The following is a 19093-nucleotide window of genomic DNA, read 5'->3' as shown; positions in this document are numbered from 1 at the left end:
GACTGAGCCAGCCAGATGCCCATAAAGTATAGTTTATATGCCATAAAATACACCCATTGCGGGTAGCCTTCAAAGCTTCTGAGCAAATTAATATTCATCATGGTGCAGCTATCACCACAATCCAGTTTAATTTATTTTTATTTAAAAAGTTTTTTAAAAAATGTTTTATCTTTATTTATTCTGAGAGAGAGAGTGTGTGTGCCTGCATGCACAAGCAGGGGAGGGGCACAGAGAGAGGGAGAGACAATCTCAAGCAGGCTCTGTGCTGCCAACACAGAGCTTGATGTAAGGCTTGATCCCATGAACAGTGAGATCATGACCTGAGCCAAAATCAAGAGTTCAATGCTTAACCAACTGAGCCACCCAGGTGCCCCACACCAAAGTTATTTATTTATTTATTTATTTATTTATTTATTTATTTATATTTATTTGCTTATTTATTTATATAATTTATTTATTTTGAAAGAGAGAGAGCAGAAGAAGGGCAGAGAGAGAGAGGGAGAGAGAGAGAACCTCAAGCAGGCTCTGCACTGTCAGTATAGGGCCCGATGAGGGGCTCAAACCCACAAACTGTAAAATCATGAACCTACCTAAAACAAGAGCCAGACGCCCAACGAACTGAGCCACTCAAGCACTCCAAGTTTTTTCTTTTTAAGTAATCTGTACACCCACCGTGCAGCGTGAACTCAGAACCCTGAGATCAAGAGTCACATCGTCCACCAAATGAGCCAGCCAGGCACACCACCACCATCAGGTTTAGAACATTATCCTTCATCTTAAAACTTCCTTTGTACAGTCTGCATCCATTTCTGTTCCACCCTGGAAGCCATTGATCTGGTGTCTGGCTAGAGATTTACAGCTCCCTCTGTGAAAACAAATAGAGGACAGTGGACCTCAGTTTCTGGTAGGACATCTCTTGCTTCTGGATGGGCCCACTGGCTACTTCTCTCCCTTCTTCCAGCATTTCATAGATGAGAAACTAGATCTAGAGATTTGGGTTTCAGGCCAAACATTACTGGCTACAACCTGTCAGAGCATGTTGGATGGGTCCCATTGCATCTCATGAAGGATCTTAGTGTTTCTGACCCTAATGTGGGGGTAGTGACAGCCTGACTGTCTACTTCCACTCATGTGTCCCCTCCCAGATGATCATATTCATACCACACCCTCTAGTCACCTCATATCGTATACAATTGATAATCTTGACCTGCTCAGGAATCTCACAATGGGTTGGAAAATGATATTTTATGAATTCCAGAATTTAATTATCTAAGCAAGAACTGGGGCCACGTGTTACCATCAAATACAGTTCCCCTTGGAAAGGCAGGATCAGTGTTGATTTCCCAGAGCAAGGGGCCAGTCAAAAGTGATATCATATGGTGACAGATGGGCTTACTTTCCTGGCTCTCTCCTTTTTGAGAACACTTAAGGACTCATGTGTAGGGTGAATTCATTGTATGTCAGCCAAAGACCATCAGTATTTTTCTGATACTTGAGTTGTGACATCAGGTTTGGTTTCTGTGTCCTTTTAATATATTCCTGTTATTCTTTGGGTGTTTATTTTGTGGCATAACAAGATGTTGCAGGCTCACCTGGGACTTTCTCTGTTTAGTTTTGGAATCAATCATTTCTCCCAGGAGCCCTGGTTCCTTTCTGCAGGAAAAGGGATGAAATTCTGGGCTGTGGAAGTCTCCTGTCCTTTCCCTCCTTGCCCTGCTTGGGAGTCGCAGATTCCCTTGGGAAGGAAGCAGATGGAAAGGGTGAGGGCACCCTGAGACCAAAGTGCGTTGGACTCCTGCAGCCCGTGGGGCTATGGACAACTCCTATTCTCTGAAGATTGGTTTTCCCATCTGTGAAATGTGGACTGCAGTAGGCAGAAAAATGGTCCCTAAAAATATATACATCCTAATCCCTGCCCCCTTGAAGTGTTATATATTAAGAAAAGGAATCTTTGCAATTGTTGTGTTTTTTCCCCCAATTATTTCAAGATACTTTATTTTTATTTATTATTATTTATTATTAAAAATTTAATGTTTATTTTTGAGAGCGAGCAGAGAGAGAGGGAGACAGAGAATCCAAAGCAGGCTCCAGGCTCTGAGCTGTCAGCACAGAGCCTCATGTGGGGCTCAAACCCACAAACCGTGAGATCATGACCTGAGCCATAGTTGGACGCTTAACCGACTGAGTCACTCAGGTGCCCCCAAGATACTTTATTTTTAAAACAAGTCACAGCACTAAGCTTTCGGCCCATTCTGTTGACGCACAAGCTACAAACGTTTGCCCAGCAGCTGAGGGGAATTCTTTAGTGAAGTGAATAAAAATCCATATAAAACAAATATTCAAATAGTTTCCATAGGAACACAGATAAGTGACCCCTCTCCTAGTCTTCCGTATTGGTGCATCCGTGCCAACCCTACTCACAAAGACATTTCAAAACTAGTGCTAATTAAGTGAAACGGTCCCCCCAAATCCCATAATTCAAGCTAGACTCGAAGTTAACAGCTCCAGGAGCGGCACCCACACATTAAATCCAGGCAGCCGGGGGCGCTTCATCTGCTCTCTCCAGCGCAGGACACGGGCAGTGCGCTGACGTCCTGCTCCTCCAATTCGGGCGGAAGTCGTGGTTCTGGGTCCGCTGCATCCGTTGCCATGGAATCTTTGCAATTGTAATTAAAGATCTTGAAATGGGGAGATTATCCTGAGGTATTCGGATGGGCTGTTAATGTAAAATCACACGCATCCTTATCAGAGTGAGGCAGAGGGAAATTTGACAATCCGTTTGCTCGAGCTACCATTACAAAGTACCATAGCTGGGTGGCTTAAACAACCCAAACTTACTTCTCACAGTTCTGGAGGCTGGGAAGTCCAAGATAAAGGTGCTGGGAAAGTAGATGTCATTCTTAGGCTTCTTCTCTTGGCTGGTAGGAGGCTGCTATATCACTGTGTACTCACATAAGCTCTTCTTTGTCACCACAGCAAGCTCTCTAGTGTCTCATTTAAAAACATTAAAAAAAATTTTTTTTTAATAGGCTCCATTCCCAATATGGGGCTTGAACTTACAACCCTGAGATCAAGAGTTGCATGCTCTACCAACTGAGCTACCCAGTTAACCCTCATTTAAAATTGGGCGTGGGGGGCTCAGTCGGTTAAGCATCCGACTTCAGCTCAGGTCATGATCTCATGGTTAGTGAGTTCTAGCCCCATGTCAGGTTCTGTGCTGACAGCTCAGAGCCTGCTTCCGATTCTGTGTCTCCTTCTCTCTCTGCCCCTCCCCCACTTGTGCTCTGTCTCTCTCTCTCGTAAATAAATAAACATTAAAAAAAATTACTTGTGTCATTGGCATACAATATTATATTTGTTTCAGGTATACAACATAGTGATTCAACAATAATATACGTGATGAAATGCTCACCATGGGGTGCCTGGGTGGCTCAGTCCATTAAGTAAACTTCAGCTCAGGTCATGATCTCATGGTTTGTGAGTTTGAGCCCCACATTGGGCTCTGCGCAGATCCTCTGTCTCTCTCTCTCTCTCTGTCTCTCCCCTGCTGCACTCTCAAAAATAAATAAACCTTTTCTCTCCATATTATAAGCCTTTATCAAAAGATTAAAGAGTTCATAGAGACAGTGGATTAGTGGTTGCTAGGGTCTGATGGGAGAGGGAATGGGGAGTGAGTGCTGATGGATACAAGGTTTTCTTTTGAAGTGATGAACACATTTTAGAACTAGATAGAAGTAGTGATTGTACAACATCGTGAATGTATGAAATGCCATCGAATGTATACTTTAAAATAGTGAAAATGAGGGGCACCCGTGTGGCTCAGTCGGTTAAGCATCTGACTTGGGCTCAGGTCATGATCTCGCAGTCTGTGGGTTTGAGCCTGGCATCGGGCCCTGTGCTGTCAGCTGAGAGCCTGGAGCCTGCTTGGGATTCTGTGTCTCCCTCTCTGCCCCTCCCCCGATTACACTCTGTCTGTCTGTCTGTCTCTCTCTCAAAAGTGAATAAGCATTAAAAAAAAAAAAAAGAAGCTAAAATGATAAATTTGATGTTATGTGAATTGTAACTCAATTAAAAAAAAAGATTAAAAAGTAAGATAGCCCAGGGGTGACTGACTGGCTCAGTCAGTAGAGCATGTGACTCTTGATGTTGGTGTCATGAGTTCAAGCCTCACATAGGGCATAGAGCCTACTTAAAATAAAGAAAACAAAAACAAACAGTAAACCCTAACCTCATCTTGTAGCTCACAAAACTGGCAGGGTCAAGACAGTCATCATCTTCATGCATTAATTTGTCCTTTTTTTTTTTTTTGTTCTTTTACACATTTACTGAGTGTCTACTGTGGGGCAGGCCCTGGGTTCAGCATGGTAGATGCAGCAGTTTGATTTGCTCTAGTTGAAATGTGAAGGGAGAGAAGGAATCAGTGAGAAAGAGGTGTGGAAGAATATTCTAGGCAGAAGAAACAGAACCTGCAAAGGCACTGAGATGGGAACAACAGGTTGGCTAGTGTGGCTGGGGTCAAGTGGTGAGGTTGGAGATCAGCAGGGACAGTCTAGGGTTCTCACCAAAAAATGATTAAAAAAAGTTTTTTTTAATGTTTATTTTTGAAGGAGAGAGAGAGACAGAGCATGAGTGGAGGAGGGGCAGAGAGAGGGAGACACAGAATCTGAAGCAGGTTTCAGGCTCTGAGCTGTCAGCACAGAGCCCGATGAGGGGTTTGAACCCATGAACCGTGAGATCTTGACCTGAGCCAAAGTCGGACACTTGACTGACTGAACTACACAGGTGCGCCCAAAAATGATTTTTATGTGTGTGGTAAAATACTGTGTGGGTAGGCCCATTTACATGTGAATTTTTTTTTATAAATACAGTATAGTACTGTAACTGTACTTTTTCTTGTTAAAAAATTTTTAAAAATATTTGTTCATTTTTGAGAGAGAGAGAGAGAGAGCACAAGCAGGGGAGGGGCAGAGAGAGAGAGAGAGGGAGACACAGAATCTGAGGCAGGCTCTAGGCTCTGAGCTGTCAGCACAGAGTCTGATGTGGGGTTAGAACCCACAGACTGAGATCATGTACTGAGCCGAAGTCGGATGCCCAATAGACTGAGCCACCCAGACTCCCCTTTAAGATTTTATTTTTAAGTAATTTCTACATCCAATGTGGGGCTTGAACTCACAATCCTAAGATAAAGAACAGCATGCTCTATGGACAGCCAGCCAGGTGTCCCAAGGTTCAATTGCATTTTATTTTATTATTCATTTATTTATTTAAAAAAAAAGTTTATTTATTTTGTGAAAGAGAGAGAGAGCGTGAGTGCACAAGTGAGCAGGGGGAGGGACAGAGAGAGGAAAGAGAGAACCCTAAGCAGGCTCTGCGCTGTCAGTGTGGAGCCTGATGCGGGGCTTGATCCCACGACCATGGGCTGGTATCAAGAGTCAGATGCTCAACCAACAGAGCCATCCAGGTGCTGTATTTTATGTATACAATTGTATTTTAAAGTATACAATTCAGGGGCGCCCGGGTGACTCAGTTGGTTGAGCGTTGGACTCTTGATTTCAGCTCTGGACATGATCCCAGGATCGTGGTATCGAGCCCTGCGTCAGGCTCCGTGTTGGGTGTGAAGCCTGCTTAAGATTCTCTCTCTTTCCCTCTGCCCTGTCCCCTGCTCACACTTTCACCTGTTCTGTTTCTTTCAAAAAAAGAAAAGAAAAGAAAAGAAAAGGAAAGAAAAGGAAAGAAAAGAAAAGAAAAGAATTCCAGTGGCATTAAGTACATTCATGATGTTGCACAACTGTCACAATACCTAGTTCCCAGATGAAGTCTGTGAAGATGGAGAAAGAGATTGGAATGATGCAGCCAGAAGACCTCCCCAGAAGTGGCTTTGGCAGTGACACCTGAAGTTTACAGGGCAAGCCAGGTGTAGGTGTGGAATTTGGGTAAGACAGAGAGTGGCTGTCTGCAAGTAGGTGCCCCAAATAAGCAGTGGGCAGGCCACGTCTGGCATGGGTGCAGTCTGAGTGACTCTTATGCATTGTTTTATCCCTTGAGCTCTGTCTGCAAGGCCAGAATATAGACATTTTCCAGTGGTCCAGGACTGGGAAGTGTGAAATGCTATAAAGGGTGAACAAGCACAGAGGATGAGAGTATAAGGTGCCAGTGACTACTTGATCTGGCCTACTGAGGGGTACGGAGCCAAGATGTACCCATGTCATGCCATGTACTTCTGGACCTCTGAGCAAAGGTTCTGTCTTGGCCTGGGGTGTCCCCTGGTGCTTCTCTCAGTCTGTCTGAGCCTGGTTTCCCGTTGATTCCCCCTCCCCCAGTATGGTCCCAGCACTTACAGAAGACTTGGTTTATGCATTTGGACAATGGAGCTGGCAGTGGCCCAGTACCTGATATGGTGCTTATACTCTGATTGCGTGGCTGCCATGTATTGGGAAGGAAAGTACTAGGCCCAGGAGGAAGGAGGTACTGTTTAGAGAGAAAAGCAGGAATCACTGAAAGCACAGGGTCAGTTGCCATAGTCTATTGCAGGGCAATACCAGAGGACCCAATCTAAACCTATCCCTAGGCAGCTGTTCAGCAACCTCTTGGATCCCCCAGAAATCTCCTACCATTCCTGACCTCACTGATCTCTCAGTGCCTGGTCGGCCTCAGGACCTCTGCACTTGTTTCCGCCCAGAATTGTCCTTCCCACAGGTGTTTGGGGGTAGTGCTTAGGAAAGTCCACTCCTACACTCTTTACCATCACTTTCCTTTTTTCAATGTTTTTTATTTTGGGGAGAGAGAGAGCAATAGGGGGCTGGGGGCAGAGAGAGAGGGACACAGATCCAAAGGGGCTTTGTACTGACAGCAGAGAGCTCGGTGCAGGGCTCGAACTCACAAACCGTGAAATGATTACCTGAGCCAAAGTCAGACACACAACCAACTGAGTCACACAGGCGCTCCTACTATCACCTTTTTATTTTGACTGTCTGGCCCTGACACCCTGGTGTCTGCCCCAGAGGTTAGGGTAGGTATGAGTCACCCCCTCCCAGTGATTTTGGGGCACAGTGAGGAGTGGGGTTATGGAAAATGCTCAGCACGTATTACTATTCGCACCTCACCCAGCGTGCTAGCCAACTTTCCTTCCCTGTTATCTAAGTAAGCAAGAGTCTGAGGCAAAGGCCTTGGGTTAGCTGCATGGAGAGGGCGGGCCACTCAATCGTGGGGCGTGGCCCGGGGGATACATCTAAGGGGGAGGGGCGGGGCCTGGATTTGGGGGCTGCGGCGAGGCTGGAACAAAGGCAGGCACAGAGACAAAGCCCCGCGGTCCCCCAACCCCCCCGGGAACAAAGGGTACACCCCTCCCGGTAGGGCCAGACTTGCCTGTACCGCCACCACGCGTGGGCGCCCGGTTCAGCCCGCAGCTTTTGCATTTGAACTCGGTGACGCCTAGTAGGGTCTTAGGGCCGGACTCACGGCCATCCGGCATGCTCTCTCCATCCTCTCAAAAGCTGAACCCCGCCCCCCCCCCCCCCCAACCTCCTTTAGCCTCGTCCTGAAACTAGAGATCTCAGCACCAAGGAGCCCTGCAAAAGGGGTCAAGGGCCACCCCAAGGACCATCTCGGAGGCATCCATCCCTCGAGTTTTCTTCGTGCGTAATGTCCTCAGACAGGATCCCCTCCCAGACTCTGCTCCCACCTCAAACTGGATCAAACTGGAGCTCTCTGCCTCCGCCATAGGCCCAGCTTGGACAGGACTTCTTTCTCCCCAGGAGACCCTGCCTAGCTCCAGGATTCTCCACAGAATTTGCTTCCTCCTCAGGATCCACAGAAAGGCCGTGTTTCTCTCCAACAGGATTCCGCCCCCCCCCACCCCCGCCCCCAGGCCTTGTTCTCTCCATCTGATAGAATTCCCCCCAGACATTGTTTCCTCTCTCAGACAGGACTCCTCCACCCCTCCACCCCCACCTCCGCACAGATCCTGCTCCCAACTGAGGCAGGATTCCTTCCCCGATGAATCTTGCTTCCTCCCTTAGGTGGGATTCTCCCTAAACAGACTCTGTTTTCTTCTCGGACAGGATTCACCGTCACCCCGCCCCGACCGTGCTTCCTTCCTTAGAATTCTCTCACTATTCAGGTTCATTCAGTTCTCCCACCTGGAAAAGCATCCAAGTCAGCGCAGCGGCTGGCTAAAAGATGCGAAGGGGACGCTTGGGGGTCAGGCGGGATTTCACAAGACTCGTTGCTCTGTAGCCCCTTGGAATCTATTTGCTTTAGGCAGGTTTCAGTGTCTGTCACGTTAAACAATAAAACAGTTAAAACGCAAAAGTCAGCCACTTGGCTCAGAAGGGGACTTCCTCCTGGCATGGGACCCACCGCCCCGCTCCCTGGACCCAATGTCTCCCTTCGCTTTTGGCCCCGCCTCTTTCCCCAACGCTTGTGGACGCAGCGACTGGAGACTTCTCCGGCCTGGCCTAAGGGGCGGGGATTGAGGTGGTGGCCTGGACTGCCAAATCTCCTGCGCAGTTTCGCGGCCAGGGGATAGAGCTGGAGGGGGAGCACCGTCTAGTTAAAGGTGCGCGCGCCCCGCCCGCGTACTCTGTTGCAGCGGTGATGTCAATCGCCCCGCCCCCGCCGCGCAGGCGGCGCCGGGATAGTGTGGGCGGAGGTAGGAAGACCCGGCTCAGGCGCGTGCGTACTCGCGGCCTCGCCTCAGGCGGCCGACCCGGGCCCCGCCCCCGGGCGCAAGGCACCCAGCGCGCTTGCGCGACGGCGTCGGCGCCAGTTATTTCTGTCCCGCCCCCCGGCCGCGGCTCTTTCTGCGAGCGGGCGCGCGGGCGAGCGGTTGTTCGCGTGGCGTGTGGCTCGGTTTCTGGGCGGCCTGTGAAGAGGAAGCGCGGTCTTCGTCGGCGGAAGGCTAGCGGGCGGCGGCCGGTCGGGCTTCGGCAGCGCCCCGCGCGCAGCGGGCAGTAGCCCAGGCGGCGCGTGGCGGCGCTCGGCCTCGCGGCGGCGGCGGCCCAGCCGTTGGTGGCGAGCGCGTTTGCGCCTGCGCGGCGGGCCCCGCGCCCCTCCTCCCCCCTGGGCGCCCCCGGCGGCGTGTGAATGGCGGCCTCGGCGGCGGCGGCCTCGGCCGCGGCGGCGGCGGCGGCCTCGGCCAGCCCGGGTCCGGGCGAGGGTTCGGCGGGCGGCGAAAAGCGCGCCGCCGCCTCCTCGGCCGCGGCTGCGGCCTCGGCCTCGGCGTCGTCGCCCGCGGGGGGCGGTGGCGAGGCGCTGGAGCTCCTGGAGCATTGCGGTGTGTGCCGGGAGCGCCTGCGCCCCGAGAGGGAGCCGCGCCTGCTGCCCTGCCTGCACTCGGCCTGCAGTGCCTGCCTCGGGCCTCCGGCGCCCGCCGCCGCCAACAGCTCGGGGGATGGCGGTGCGGCGGGCGACGGCGCCGGTGAGTACGGTCCGACCGAAGTAGCCCATCCCCCACCGCATTCCCGACTCGGTGTGGGGATTGGGTTCTCAGCGTGGTGATGGCGGGGGATCATTTGGGTGAGAGGATAGGGACCTGGATAGTGCGTGTCGGAATTGGGTATGGGCATTGGAGTCTGGGCTGGGCGCTCACATGGGGTGTCTGCTTCTCAAGTTCGATGAAGGAAGGGTTTGGCCTCCTTCCTGAGGAGAGGATCCGGCCCTCCTTGGGATGGAGGTTGAGGCTCAGTGGGGCCATGGGGTTATAGCTTGGAGGTGAATTTGCAAGAGTCTCACAAAGGAATTTTTTTTTCCCCCAGTGGTTGACTGTCCTGTGTGCAAGCAGCAATGCTTCTCCAAAGACATTGTGGAGAATTATTTTATGCGTGACAGTGGCAGCAAGGCTGCCACAGACTCCCAGGATGCAAATCAGGTATGTCCTGCTCCAGCAAACCCTAGGAGCCCTGGGGACATGGTACTAGTTCCAGACTTTATTTTTCTCACACTGCAAGGCTCTAGGCAGACTGCATAGGCTAGGTAAAGACACTATTTCAGGTTGTATTACCTGGGGTGTATGTAAGGACCTATTTGGTGGTTCTGTCTCTGCTTACTTTGCCTTTGCCCAGCAGTGCTGCACTAGCTGTGAGGATAACGCCCCTGCCACCAGCTACTGTGTGGAGTGCTCTGAGCCGCTGTGTGAGACGTGTGTGGAGGCACACCAGCGGGTGAAGTACACCAAGGACCACACTGTGCGCTCCACTGGTATGCAAGGCAGAGGGGAAAAGCCTTGGTTACCTTACATCTGTTCTCAGCTGTTTGTGGTGCTGGTTACAGATGGCGGATGGGTCCCAAGGAGCTTTTTGGTTTTTTCTTCTCTTTTCTTTCTTTTTTTTTTTAGGGGGTACGACCTGAAGGGTTTTAGGGCAGCAGTCAAAAATAGGGAGGCTGGGGCTCAGGTGTACCAGTCTCTGCCTGCTGGTCCAGGTGGGAGGGAAAAGGCCACAGGCAGGGAGTGGGCAGAGTCCCGGACAGCGGGGGGTTGGAGGGGGGTGCTCTGTATGCCAGGGGGCCTTTTGCACTGAGGGTTCAAGGAAGCTCATCAGGGACCCACCCCCACTCCCTCCTCAGGGGAAAAGCTCCAGTGGGAGGGGCCAGCTTATTCCAACAGGGAAGCCCAGGGAGTTTGGAGAAAGGGTATGAGGCCTTTTGAAGAATTCACTGGCAACCTGGTTAAGTCTCTGTATGGGAACGTGAGGCCTCTGAGCCACAGTGTGTTGATAAACTGCAAGAACCTTCAAGACCATTATGGACGGAGAGTGAGTTTTAGAAATCTTTCATCTTCGGATCATACGCATTTTAAAGTTCAGCTAAAGTATTTGTAGGCTTTTCTGTAAATGTTGGTAGTGGCACATAAAAGGACTTTTTGAGTCTAGCCTGGTTTTTGGTTCAGAACTCACTATGTGTGGCCTTCTGGTAGTTACACTGTGACTTCTCAGTCACAGAGGATAGCATAGCATTGGCAAGAAGATAAGGATGGAGGTGGTGGCTGTGGGGCATGAGGAATCAGGAGCAAAGGACTCCTGGGTTTAGGCAGGGTGCAGGAGGGGGCAATATTGGAGGAACTGTGGTCTGTCTGGTTGATTTGTATCCCAGTGTTGTATGTCTTAGGCTGGAATAGTGTAGCCAAGATGTAATTGAGATTGGGCAGATGGTCTCAAGCAGCTTGCTGGTGGTGACAGGTTGGGAGTGGGGTAGCGGTGTATTGGCCTTTTTGTAGTATTACTTTAATCACCAAGATTCTTCTCAGAGAGAGGAGACTTGATCTCTCAGTGAGGGGTTTGGTCTGACATTTTCACTTTTTCTATCCTGACAAGGCTTTGTGAGGCCAGAACTGTCTGTAGGCCTATGGGTTGTAAAAGGTTTGTGGACTTCTTAATTACTAAAGAGATCAACCAAGACATGACTTCTGAGGAAGCTGTACCTGAACAGTGTCTCTAGTCCCTGATTTGCTTCTGTGTGTGTCAGCAAGCAAACATTCTGTGTGCTTGGATGCCATAGTAGCCATAATCTCTCCTCTGCTGGACAGAACCTGCTGTGAGTAGAGGAGAAATGGAGCCCAGTGGAGGTTTTCAAGGTGGAGGGGCTCTCCTGAGTGTCTACCCAGGGAAGGTTCTAGTAAAGGGAATAGCAGATGGGAGGTCTCTGTCAAAGTCTTTAGAGTTTGTTGTCAGTGTCAGAAGCTGGAAGGAGCAGGGGTAGTTCTCTGGGTCAGGGTTGGGGCAGAGAGTTTTGAGAGGAAGGATCTAGGCTTACAGGCCTGTGCTTTTTTCCTGGCCACTGATGCAGGGCCTTTGGGTTTTCCCAGCAGACAGCCTATGGTTGCAGGAGAGGTAGGAAGTGAGGCCTTAAGTTCTGTCTACCACTTGAGTTGGAGATAGCTAAAGGATGAGCTTCAGCCTCATGGTTTCTTCTGTTCCCCAGGGCCAGCCAAGTCCAGGGACGGTGAGCGCACAGTGTACTGCAATGTGCACAAGCACGAGCCCCTTGTGCTGTTCTGTGAGAGCTGTGACACCCTCACTTGTAGGGACTGCCAGCTCAACACCCACAAGGACCACCAGTGAGTACTGAAGCAGGATGGCTGGGTGCTGCCCGTTCCCATGTTCAGCACCCAGGCCCACTTCTGTTTGCCCTCAGATATCAGTTTCTGGAGGATGCAGTGAGGAACCAGCGCAAGCTCCTGGCCTCACTGGTAAAACGCCTTGGGGACAAGCATGCGACGCTGCAGAAGAACACCAAGGAGGTTCGCAGCTCGTAAGTGTGGAAGCCAGGGCCATAGTTGGGGGCAGTTCCTGCTGAGCACCTTCCTAACCTGGCTCACTCTGCTGCTCCCCCAGGATCCGCCAAGTGTCTGATGTACAGAAGCGTGTGCAGGTGGATGTTAAGATGGCCATTTTGCAGATCATGAAGGAACTGAACAAGCGGGGCCGTGTGCTGGTCAACGATGCCCAGGTATGCCCCGTTTGAGGGGGGAGGGTTTCTGGGTCCCATCTGCTGGCTGCCAACCCTATCTACAGTGGGAGGGTCTTGGGGACTAGCACTTTCTGCTGGCTGTTGATGCCATCATTGGTGTTTTCTTTCCTTGGTCTTCTCCTCTACCTGCAGAAGGTGACAGAGGGGCAGCAGGAGCGCCTGGAGCGACAACACTGGACCATGACCAAGATCCAGAAGCACCAGGAACATATCCTGCGCTTTGCCTCATGGGCTCTGGAGAGTGACAACAACACAGCTCTGCTGCTCTCCAAGAAGCTGGTGTGTGCTGGTGGACACCCAGGTGATGGCATCCAGGCAGGTGCCGCTCAGCACCGTGGAGCCTTTTTTATTGTCTGTATGTTCATGCACTGGCCCTTTTTCAGATCTATTTCCAGCTGCATCGGGCCCTCAAGATGATTGTGGATCCTGTGGAGCCACATGGCGAGATGAAGTTCCAGTGGGACCTCAATGCCTGGACCAAGAGTGCAGAGGCTTTCGGTGTGTCCCTTTCTTTTCTGTGCTACGTATTGCAGTCATTTCAGACATTGTCTTCTTATGCTAATTTTTTCTTTATGCAGGCAAGATCGTGGCAGAGCGTCCTGGCACCAACTCAACAGGCCCTACGCCCATGGCCCCTCCTCGGGCTCCAGGGCCCTTGAGCAAGCAGGGTTCTGGCAGCAGCCAGGTGAGCAGGCGGTGGGGGGGACCCTGGCAGCGTAGGGTAGGGGCAACGGTCGTATGGGACACCTGCTCACTGAGGTCCACCTGCTTTGCCCACAGCCCATGGAGGTGCAGGAAGGCTATGGCTTTGGCTCAGGTGAGTGCCTTGTAGGTGGGAGAGCTCCAGTGCTTTAGGTCTATCCCCAACCTTCTTTTTTCTATTTTCTGAGCAGACGATCCTTACTCGAGTGCAGAGCCCCATGTGTCCGGTGTGAAGCGGTGAGTTTGGCTATCCTTTGGTGGAGCCAGATGGGGATAGGGATGGGTGTGCTAACACCAAGCCGCACCCACAGGTCCCGCTCAGGTGAGGGCGAGGTGAGTGGCCTCATGCGCAAGGTGCCACGGGTGAGCCTTGAGCGCCTGGACCTGGATCTCACGGCTGATAGCCAGCCACCAGTTTTCAAAGTCTTCCCAGGCAGCACCACTGAAGATTACAATCTCATTGTTATTGAGCGTGGTGCTGCAGCTGCTGCTGCTGGACAGCCTGGGACTGCTCCACCTGGGGCTCCTGGTGCCCCTCCACTGCCTGGCATGGCCATTGTCAAGGTGAGTCTGCCCCAAGTGACTGGCTGGGAAATGAACGCCCACATCAGCATCCTGCTGAACACCCTTTATCTCTTTGCAGGAGGAAGAGACAGAGGCGGCCATCGGAGCCCCACCTGCTGCCACTGAAGGCCCTGAGACCAAGCCTGTGCTGATGGCCCTGGCGGAGGGCCCCGGCGCTGAGGGCCCCCGCCTGGCCTCACCCAGTGGCAGCACTAGTTCAGGTCTAGAGGTGGTGGCTCCAGAGGGCACTTCAGCCCCAGCAGGTGGCCCCGGTGCCCTGGATGACAGTGCCACCATCTGCCGCGTCTGCCAGAAGCCAGGCGATCTGGTCATGTGCAACCAGTGCGAGTTCTGCTTCCACCTGGACTGCCACCTGCCTGCCCTGCAGGATGTGCCAGGGTGCGAAGCTTGTGTAGGGTCTGTGCCGGGTGGAGGGCTGGGCTGGCTGGCTTCTGTGCAGCCCCTCATTCTCCTTCCATCCAGGGAGGAGTGGAGTTGCTCTCTCTGCCATGTGCTACCTGATCTGAAAGAGGAAGATGGCAGCCTGAGTCTGGATGGTGGTGATAGCACTGGTGTGGTGGCCAAGCTCTCGCCAGCCAACCAGCAGGTGAGGGTGAGGGCCTGCTCCTTTAAGAGTTGCTCAGCAGCCTTACCCCTCTTTGGCTCTGATGTCACTTATCCTGTTCATAGAAGTGTGAGCGTGTCCTGCTGGCCCTGTTTTGTCACGAGCCCTGCCGTCCCCTGCACCAGCTGGCTACTGACTCCACTTTCTCCCTGGTGAGTCCTGGGACTTCAGTGGGGGAGGAGGAGGTGGGGCTGCCTGGCCTCACTTTCAGCCTGGCCTCTGTCTACAGGATCAGCCTGGCGGCACCCTGGACTTAACCCTGATCCGTGCCCGTCTCCAGGAGAAGTTGTCACCTCCCTATAGCTCCCCCCAGGAGTTTGCCCAGGATGTGGGCCGCATGTTTAAGCAGTTCAACAAGCTGACAGAGGTGAGCTTGGGGAGAATGGGGCTGGTGGCAGGGGGAGGGTAGGTGGGAGGAGGGAGAGCTAGGACCCACCTACTGCAATATGCCTGGCTCAGGACAAGGCAGATGTGCAGTCCATCATCGGCCTGCAACGCTTCTTCGAGACTCGCATGAACGAGGCCTTTGGTGACACCAAGTTCTCAGCTGTGCTGGTGGAGCCCCCACCGCTGAGCCTGCCTGGTGCTGGCCTGAGTGCCCAGGAGCTATCCAGTGGTCCTGGTGATGGCCCCTGAGGCTGTGGCCTCTCAGGCCAACCCAACGTGGCTCTGTTCTCTGTCCTGTCAAATCCCCTCTCCCCCACGTCCCCCTCTGGTGGCCTGGCTCCTACTTCTTGGTGGCCCCATCCCCCAGTCCTTCACAATATGGTTTTTACTTATGTGGATTTAATAAAAACTTCACCAGTTCTTCAGGCCTCTTTTGGTGGGGGCCGTGGTCCTGGGGCCTTGTCTCAATTCCCTCACCATGCCCTGGTGGACAGAGTAGGTGTGGGGGCATTTGCCCTCAGCCACCTTGGTGTCCATGGGATAGGGAAGAGCATCTTTCTTGGGCCCTTCCCAATGGAGAGAGTGTTTCAGATTGGGGGAAGGGTCGCATGGTGAACATGCTGGAGGTTGTTGGGTGCCCTCTAGGTGGGGAGGTCCAGGCTGATGTGTGGGGCAGGGAGGGTGAAGCCCCAGATACATCCTGCATGGTGGCCATTCTTCCTGAGTGCTTCCTAGACTTGGGTATAACTATTTTTCATAATCAGATGGTACCATACTGAGCTGGGTGTTTGAGGATCCCTGACAGATGAGCCCAGACTTCCAGGGTATGTGGGAAGCCCACTGTCTTCAAGGTGATAGGCACTGGAGACCTTGGGAGGGGTGCTGAAGCAGGGCTCACAGCTGGCCATCCGCTCCCAAACTGTACATCCCCAGACGCTTGACCTGTCAACCACTGCCACAAACAGGGAAGCAGTCCAGCCTTCTTTATCTCACACCCCACCTAATGTGGCACTTAGCCTTCTGCCATGCATGCCAACCACCCCTTTACCAAGCCTATATGTGACCTCTGTCCCAAGGGACCCCAGCCTGGCCCACATCAGGCCAGTCACACAGGCCTAGGAATTAGTGTCCAATCCTTTATTACAGAAGAAGTACAGTAAAACTGCCGGGCATCTACTGCCTGCCTCCCACCAGGGTGGTATAAGGTGGTCAGTCCCTCCGCAGATTCTTGAGCCGCTCCTCCAGGTCTGCGTCGGCATCTACTAGGGCTGAGGCTGCAGCTTCTGCTTTCTTCCCACTGGCAGCCACACTGAGTGAGCCTCCAGTAGAGGGGAGGTCTACAGAGTGGGGGGAATAGGACAGCTCCTGTAGAAAGGAATAATGCTGGGAGGGGAGGGGTCGGGTTGTGGCTGGACTGTTGGGTGGGACAGGGCCCAAGGTTTGGTGCACTCACTTGACAGCTCATCTGTCAGGCTCAATCCTAGCTCATCCAGGACCTGGGACACAACGGCGTCACTTGGGAAGAGAGAAGAATTTTATGAGGGCCAGGCCTGTATGAGGACCAGGCATCCATTCCCACCCTCCCCACACCTGGTAGTCCCCTAACCTCTCCTCTTCATCTTCCTCATCCCCCATGGCATCATCAATTGCATCATTCATCATCTCCTCCTTCATGTCCATGATCTCGGCCTGCCGCTCAAATTCCATCATGATCTTCTGGATTTGAGGCAACTTCAGCTGGAAGTGGGGTGTGGGGAGGGTGAGTCTGAGTCTGGTCCCTGACATTGGTTGGGGGAGGAGGGAAGGGGAATGGGAGAGGCGCACCTGTCTGTTCATGGTGCCCATGGCTTTGGTGACCCCCTTCATAGCTTGTGCCATTGAGTTGTTAGACTTCAGTGTCTGGATCTTCAGGGACACAGCCTGGATGTTGGCCCTCATCAACACAAATTTGCGCACATAACGCCGAGTGCGCACCAAGTCTTTTGCCATGATTCGCACGGCATCCTGAGGGAGTGGACAAAGGTGGCAGGGAGAGTGGGCTGAGGGAAGAGGCTCCAATTGCACCATTCCAATTGATGTTTTCAGCAATTTACATGTGGTTAAACTCAGTGGTCACTTCCCCCTCCCTCCTCCCAACCTCATTCTCCTGTCTCTTGGGTCACCACTCCATAGGCTCCTTTGTAGCTTACTTCTCTGACCCACAAACGCTGGAAGGAAGGCTGAGCTCACTGTATTCAGTCATCCTTTTCCCTCCATATCTAGAGTCACACTCCCTTGACTTAGGATGTCTATTCCTGGCTGATGAATTTGCCTCTCCCTCCACCTCACACAGGCTCATACTTCAAGCTCTTTATCCCACATCACACATAAATCTATCCATAGCTCCTGACTTCCTTAAATCTCTTCCTTGCCTTGCTTATTCTGGGAATTGGCACCTCTTCAACCCAACTGCTCAGGTCCAAGCTCTATCACCTGTCATGGGCTCTGCTCCATAGTGCTTCAGGATATTTTATTTTTTTAACTTAGTTTTGAGGGGTGGGGGGCAGAGGATATGAAGCAGGCTCTGCACTGACAGCAGTGAACCCTACGCAGGGCTAGAACTCATAAACTGTGAGATCATGACCTGAGCCTAAGCTGGATGCTCAACCAACTAAGCCATCCAGGTGCCCCTCTGTCTCTTTTACTGAGCTCCAGGGCACAGTGTATTTCAGGCCACATCTCTTTGCATTAACCCCTCTGACTCCACTCCCACTGTGGCCCTTGATTTCAACTGGTCTGGCCTATCCTCTCTTCTGAGCTCACCTATCACTCACTCATGGAACATTTGCTTCATCTGTTTGATGCACTGGTTGCTTGGACTTTCACAGGCTCACTCTCTACTACTCAAGGTTTGTGGCCCTGATGTCACCTTCTGGGAGGCAGTCTTTCTGGATCCCCAAAATAGGGAAGCTCTGCTTGCCCTTTGTTTCAAAGCACCTATCTATTGGGGTCCTGTCATACATGGTCTGTGGTTAGAGCAATGTCTGACCAAACAGCACCTAGTCCTGTGTCCCAGCCGTTGCCCAACTGAGCTCACCATCTGGCCCTGCTTGGCCATCTTCTTGATGTCTGCAATGATTTTCTTCTCCTGGGTCTCTAGCTTCTGTCGTTCACGGTCCAACTCTCGCATGGCACGGTTCAGGGCCCGCTGGTTCTGCCTCAGCAGTTCCTCTGGTGTCTTCCGGCGCCCAAACAACAGGTCCATGGTAGCAGGAGCCCACCAGTGGGCCTGTGCCAAGTGTGAAGCCTAGCTGCAAGGTGGTGGGAGAGCCCAGAAAAAGGGCAAGAAGCAGAGCAGGGATCACAATGTGTATGGGGAGGGGTGATGGTTGGGTGTTTTGCAAAAAGGGAAGGGGTGAGTAGGGAGAGGAAGCGATAACAGAAGGCCAAAACGTAGTCTGGAACACCACAGTAGCCCCATGGATACAAGTGGGCCAGCAATATCTGAAAGTCCTCCACGATATACCCACCCCAGCCTTTCATCATAGTGCCCCCAAGGAGGTTCAAGGCTTCAGCCTCTCTCCAGATCATGGTGAGGACCTGGATTGGGACGCTGAGCGCCTAAGACAGGGCAATTGTGGGGAACCGACTGGGGATGGAAGGGTAAGTGGAGGGCCTGAGTGCCAATAACAAAGTGGATACAGGGAGTTCTGAAGCTGACAGCGTATGAATGGCATTTGGATTTGGAGGGTCCAAATGGAGAAGGAACCTGGGTGAGGAGAATATGGTTGTGGGGCGTGGGAGAAACCGGTACGCTAAGGACGTGATGGACGCTGGAGAGCTTTGTAGACCTAGGAGAGTTAGGGGTCCTTGGGGATCCCTGTACACCCAGAGAGGGAAGACGGGCGTTAGGGCGCCCCGTTCACTTAGGACGGAATCGGGGGGGCGTGGGGAAGCCTGCACACCGAGAACAAGTTGGCCCGATGATGAAGCCAGGGTCCCGGGGAGGGGCAAGGCAGTAGACGCCCAGGTGGAGAGGCCCTCGTATGTCGTCGCCCACGCACCCACCCGGGACCCTCGGCACGGCAGGGGCCACTCACCGGAGCTGGGACGGGAATCCGCTTCCGCTTCCGGGTCACACTCTCCTCACTCGGATTCCAGGCGCGCCCACCAACGACAGCCCCTCGGTTCTTTCTGCCGTCGTCGCCGTTTCCGGAAAAGATGATCTGACGTAACACGTTCCGCCGGCACCCGGAACGATGGGCGGGGACAAGAGCGCGCGTGCGTACGTCTTCTGGAGGGGGCCGGCACCTAGGCGCATGCGCACCACCTTTCGTCTCTCTACGGCCTGCCTGAGGGTGTTCCATAGGT

The 19093-nt window shown here is 52.5% G+C and overlaps 2 protein-coding genes and 1 long non-coding RNA gene across 5 annotated transcripts; 1 reads left to right on the top strand and 2 right to left on the bottom strand.

Annotated features, from left to right (window-relative positions):
- Nucleotides 1–2056: 2056 nt before the first annotated feature.
- LOC132691270 (uncharacterized) lies at nucleotides 2057–8695 on the bottom strand. Its single transcript, XR_009615676.3, has 3 exons — nucleotides 8139–8695; nucleotides 2839–2991; nucleotides 2057–2716 (listed from the first exon to the last, which is right to left on the bottom strand). It is a non-coding gene; the product is annotated as an uncharacterized LOC132691270 (long non-coding RNA).
- A 148-nt stretch (nucleotides 8696–8843) lies between these two features.
- TRIM28 (tripartite motif containing 28) lies at nucleotides 8844–15163 on the top strand. The gene is made up of 17 exons (XM_060652313.2): nucleotides 8844–9418; nucleotides 9756–9868; nucleotides 10065–10197; nucleotides 11917–12052; nucleotides 12130–12246; nucleotides 12330–12444; nucleotides 12598–12744; nucleotides 12849–12963; nucleotides 13044–13150; nucleotides 13246–13282; nucleotides 13359–13404; nucleotides 13479–13731; nucleotides 13811–14130; nucleotides 14215–14338; nucleotides 14422–14508; nucleotides 14586–14723; nucleotides 14816–15163. The coding sequence occupies exons 1-17, from the start codon at nucleotides 9085–9087 to the stop codon at nucleotides 14990–14992; spliced, it is 2499 nt and encodes an 832-aa protein (XP_060508296.1). The 5' UTR covers nucleotides 8844–9084; the 3' UTR covers nucleotides 14993–15163.
- A 702-nt stretch (nucleotides 15164–15865) lies between these two features.
- CHMP2A (charged multivesicular body protein 2A) lies at nucleotides 15866–18961 on the bottom strand. 3 transcript variants are annotated; one of them, XM_060652576.2, is made up of 6 exons: nucleotides 18823–18961; nucleotides 17820–18029; nucleotides 16568–16747; nucleotides 16350–16480; nucleotides 16197–16258; nucleotides 15866–16080 (listed from the first exon to the last, which is right to left on the bottom strand). In XM_060652576.2, the coding sequence occupies exons 2-6, from the start codon at nucleotides 17985–17987 to the stop codon at nucleotides 15953–15955; spliced, it is 669 nt and encodes a 222-aa protein (XP_060508559.1). In that variant the 5' UTR covers nucleotides 17988–18029; nucleotides 18823–18961; the 3' UTR covers nucleotides 15866–15952. The 3 variants fall into 3 exon arrangements, with proteins under 3 accessions (XP_060508559.1, XP_078294729.1, XP_078294730.1); XM_078438603.1 differs by having other exon boundaries at nucleotides 17820–18033; nucleotides 18823–18935; XM_078438604.1 differs by lacking the exon at nucleotides 18823–18961 and adding an exon at nucleotides 18688–18806 and having other exon boundaries at nucleotides 17820–18033.
- Nucleotides 18962–19093: the final 132 nt, after the last annotated feature.

The sequence above is a fragment of the Panthera onca genome, chromosome E2 (genome assembly GCF_046562875.1).
Source record: "Panthera onca isolate mPanOnc1 chromosome E2, mPanOnc1 haplotype 2, whole genome shotgun sequence".
NCBI classification, from domain to species: Eukaryota; Metazoa; Chordata; class Mammalia; order Carnivora; family Felidae; genus Panthera; species Panthera onca.
The sequence above is the reverse complement of the archived record's forward strand: the minus strand, read 5'-3'. Positions and strand labels throughout refer to the sequence as shown.

What these genes read in the sequence shown, in the direction of transcription:
- TRIM28 (XM_060652313.2), top strand. Translation starts at nt 9,085, where the DNA reads ATGGCGGCCTCGGCGGCGGCGGCCTCGGCCGCGGCGGCGGCGGCGGCC. An exon ending in AACACCCACAAGGACCACCA is followed by an intron (nt 12,053 to 12,129) that starts GTGAGTACTGAA and finishes GTTTGCCCTCAG; the next exon opens with ATATCAGTTTCTGGAGGATG. An exon ending in CTGGCATGGCCATTGTCAAG is followed by an intron (nt 13,732 to 13,810) that starts GTGAGTCTGCCC and finishes ATCTCTTTGCAG; the next exon opens with GAGGAAGAGACAGAGGCGGC.
- CHMP2A (XM_060652576.2), bottom strand. Translation starts at nt 17,987, where the DNA reads ATGGACCTGTTGTTTGGGCGCCGGAAGACACCAGAGGAACTGCTGAGG. An exon ending in TGGCCAAGCAGGGCCAGATG is followed by an intron (nt 16,748 to 17,819) that starts GTGAGCTCAGTT and finishes CCACTCCCTCAG; the next exon opens with GATGCCGTGCGAATCATGGC. An exon ending in CCTGACAGATGAGCTGTCAA is followed by an intron (nt 16,081 to 16,196) that starts GTGAGTGCACCA and finishes CCCACTCTGTAG; the next exon opens with ACCTCCCCTCTACTGGAGGC.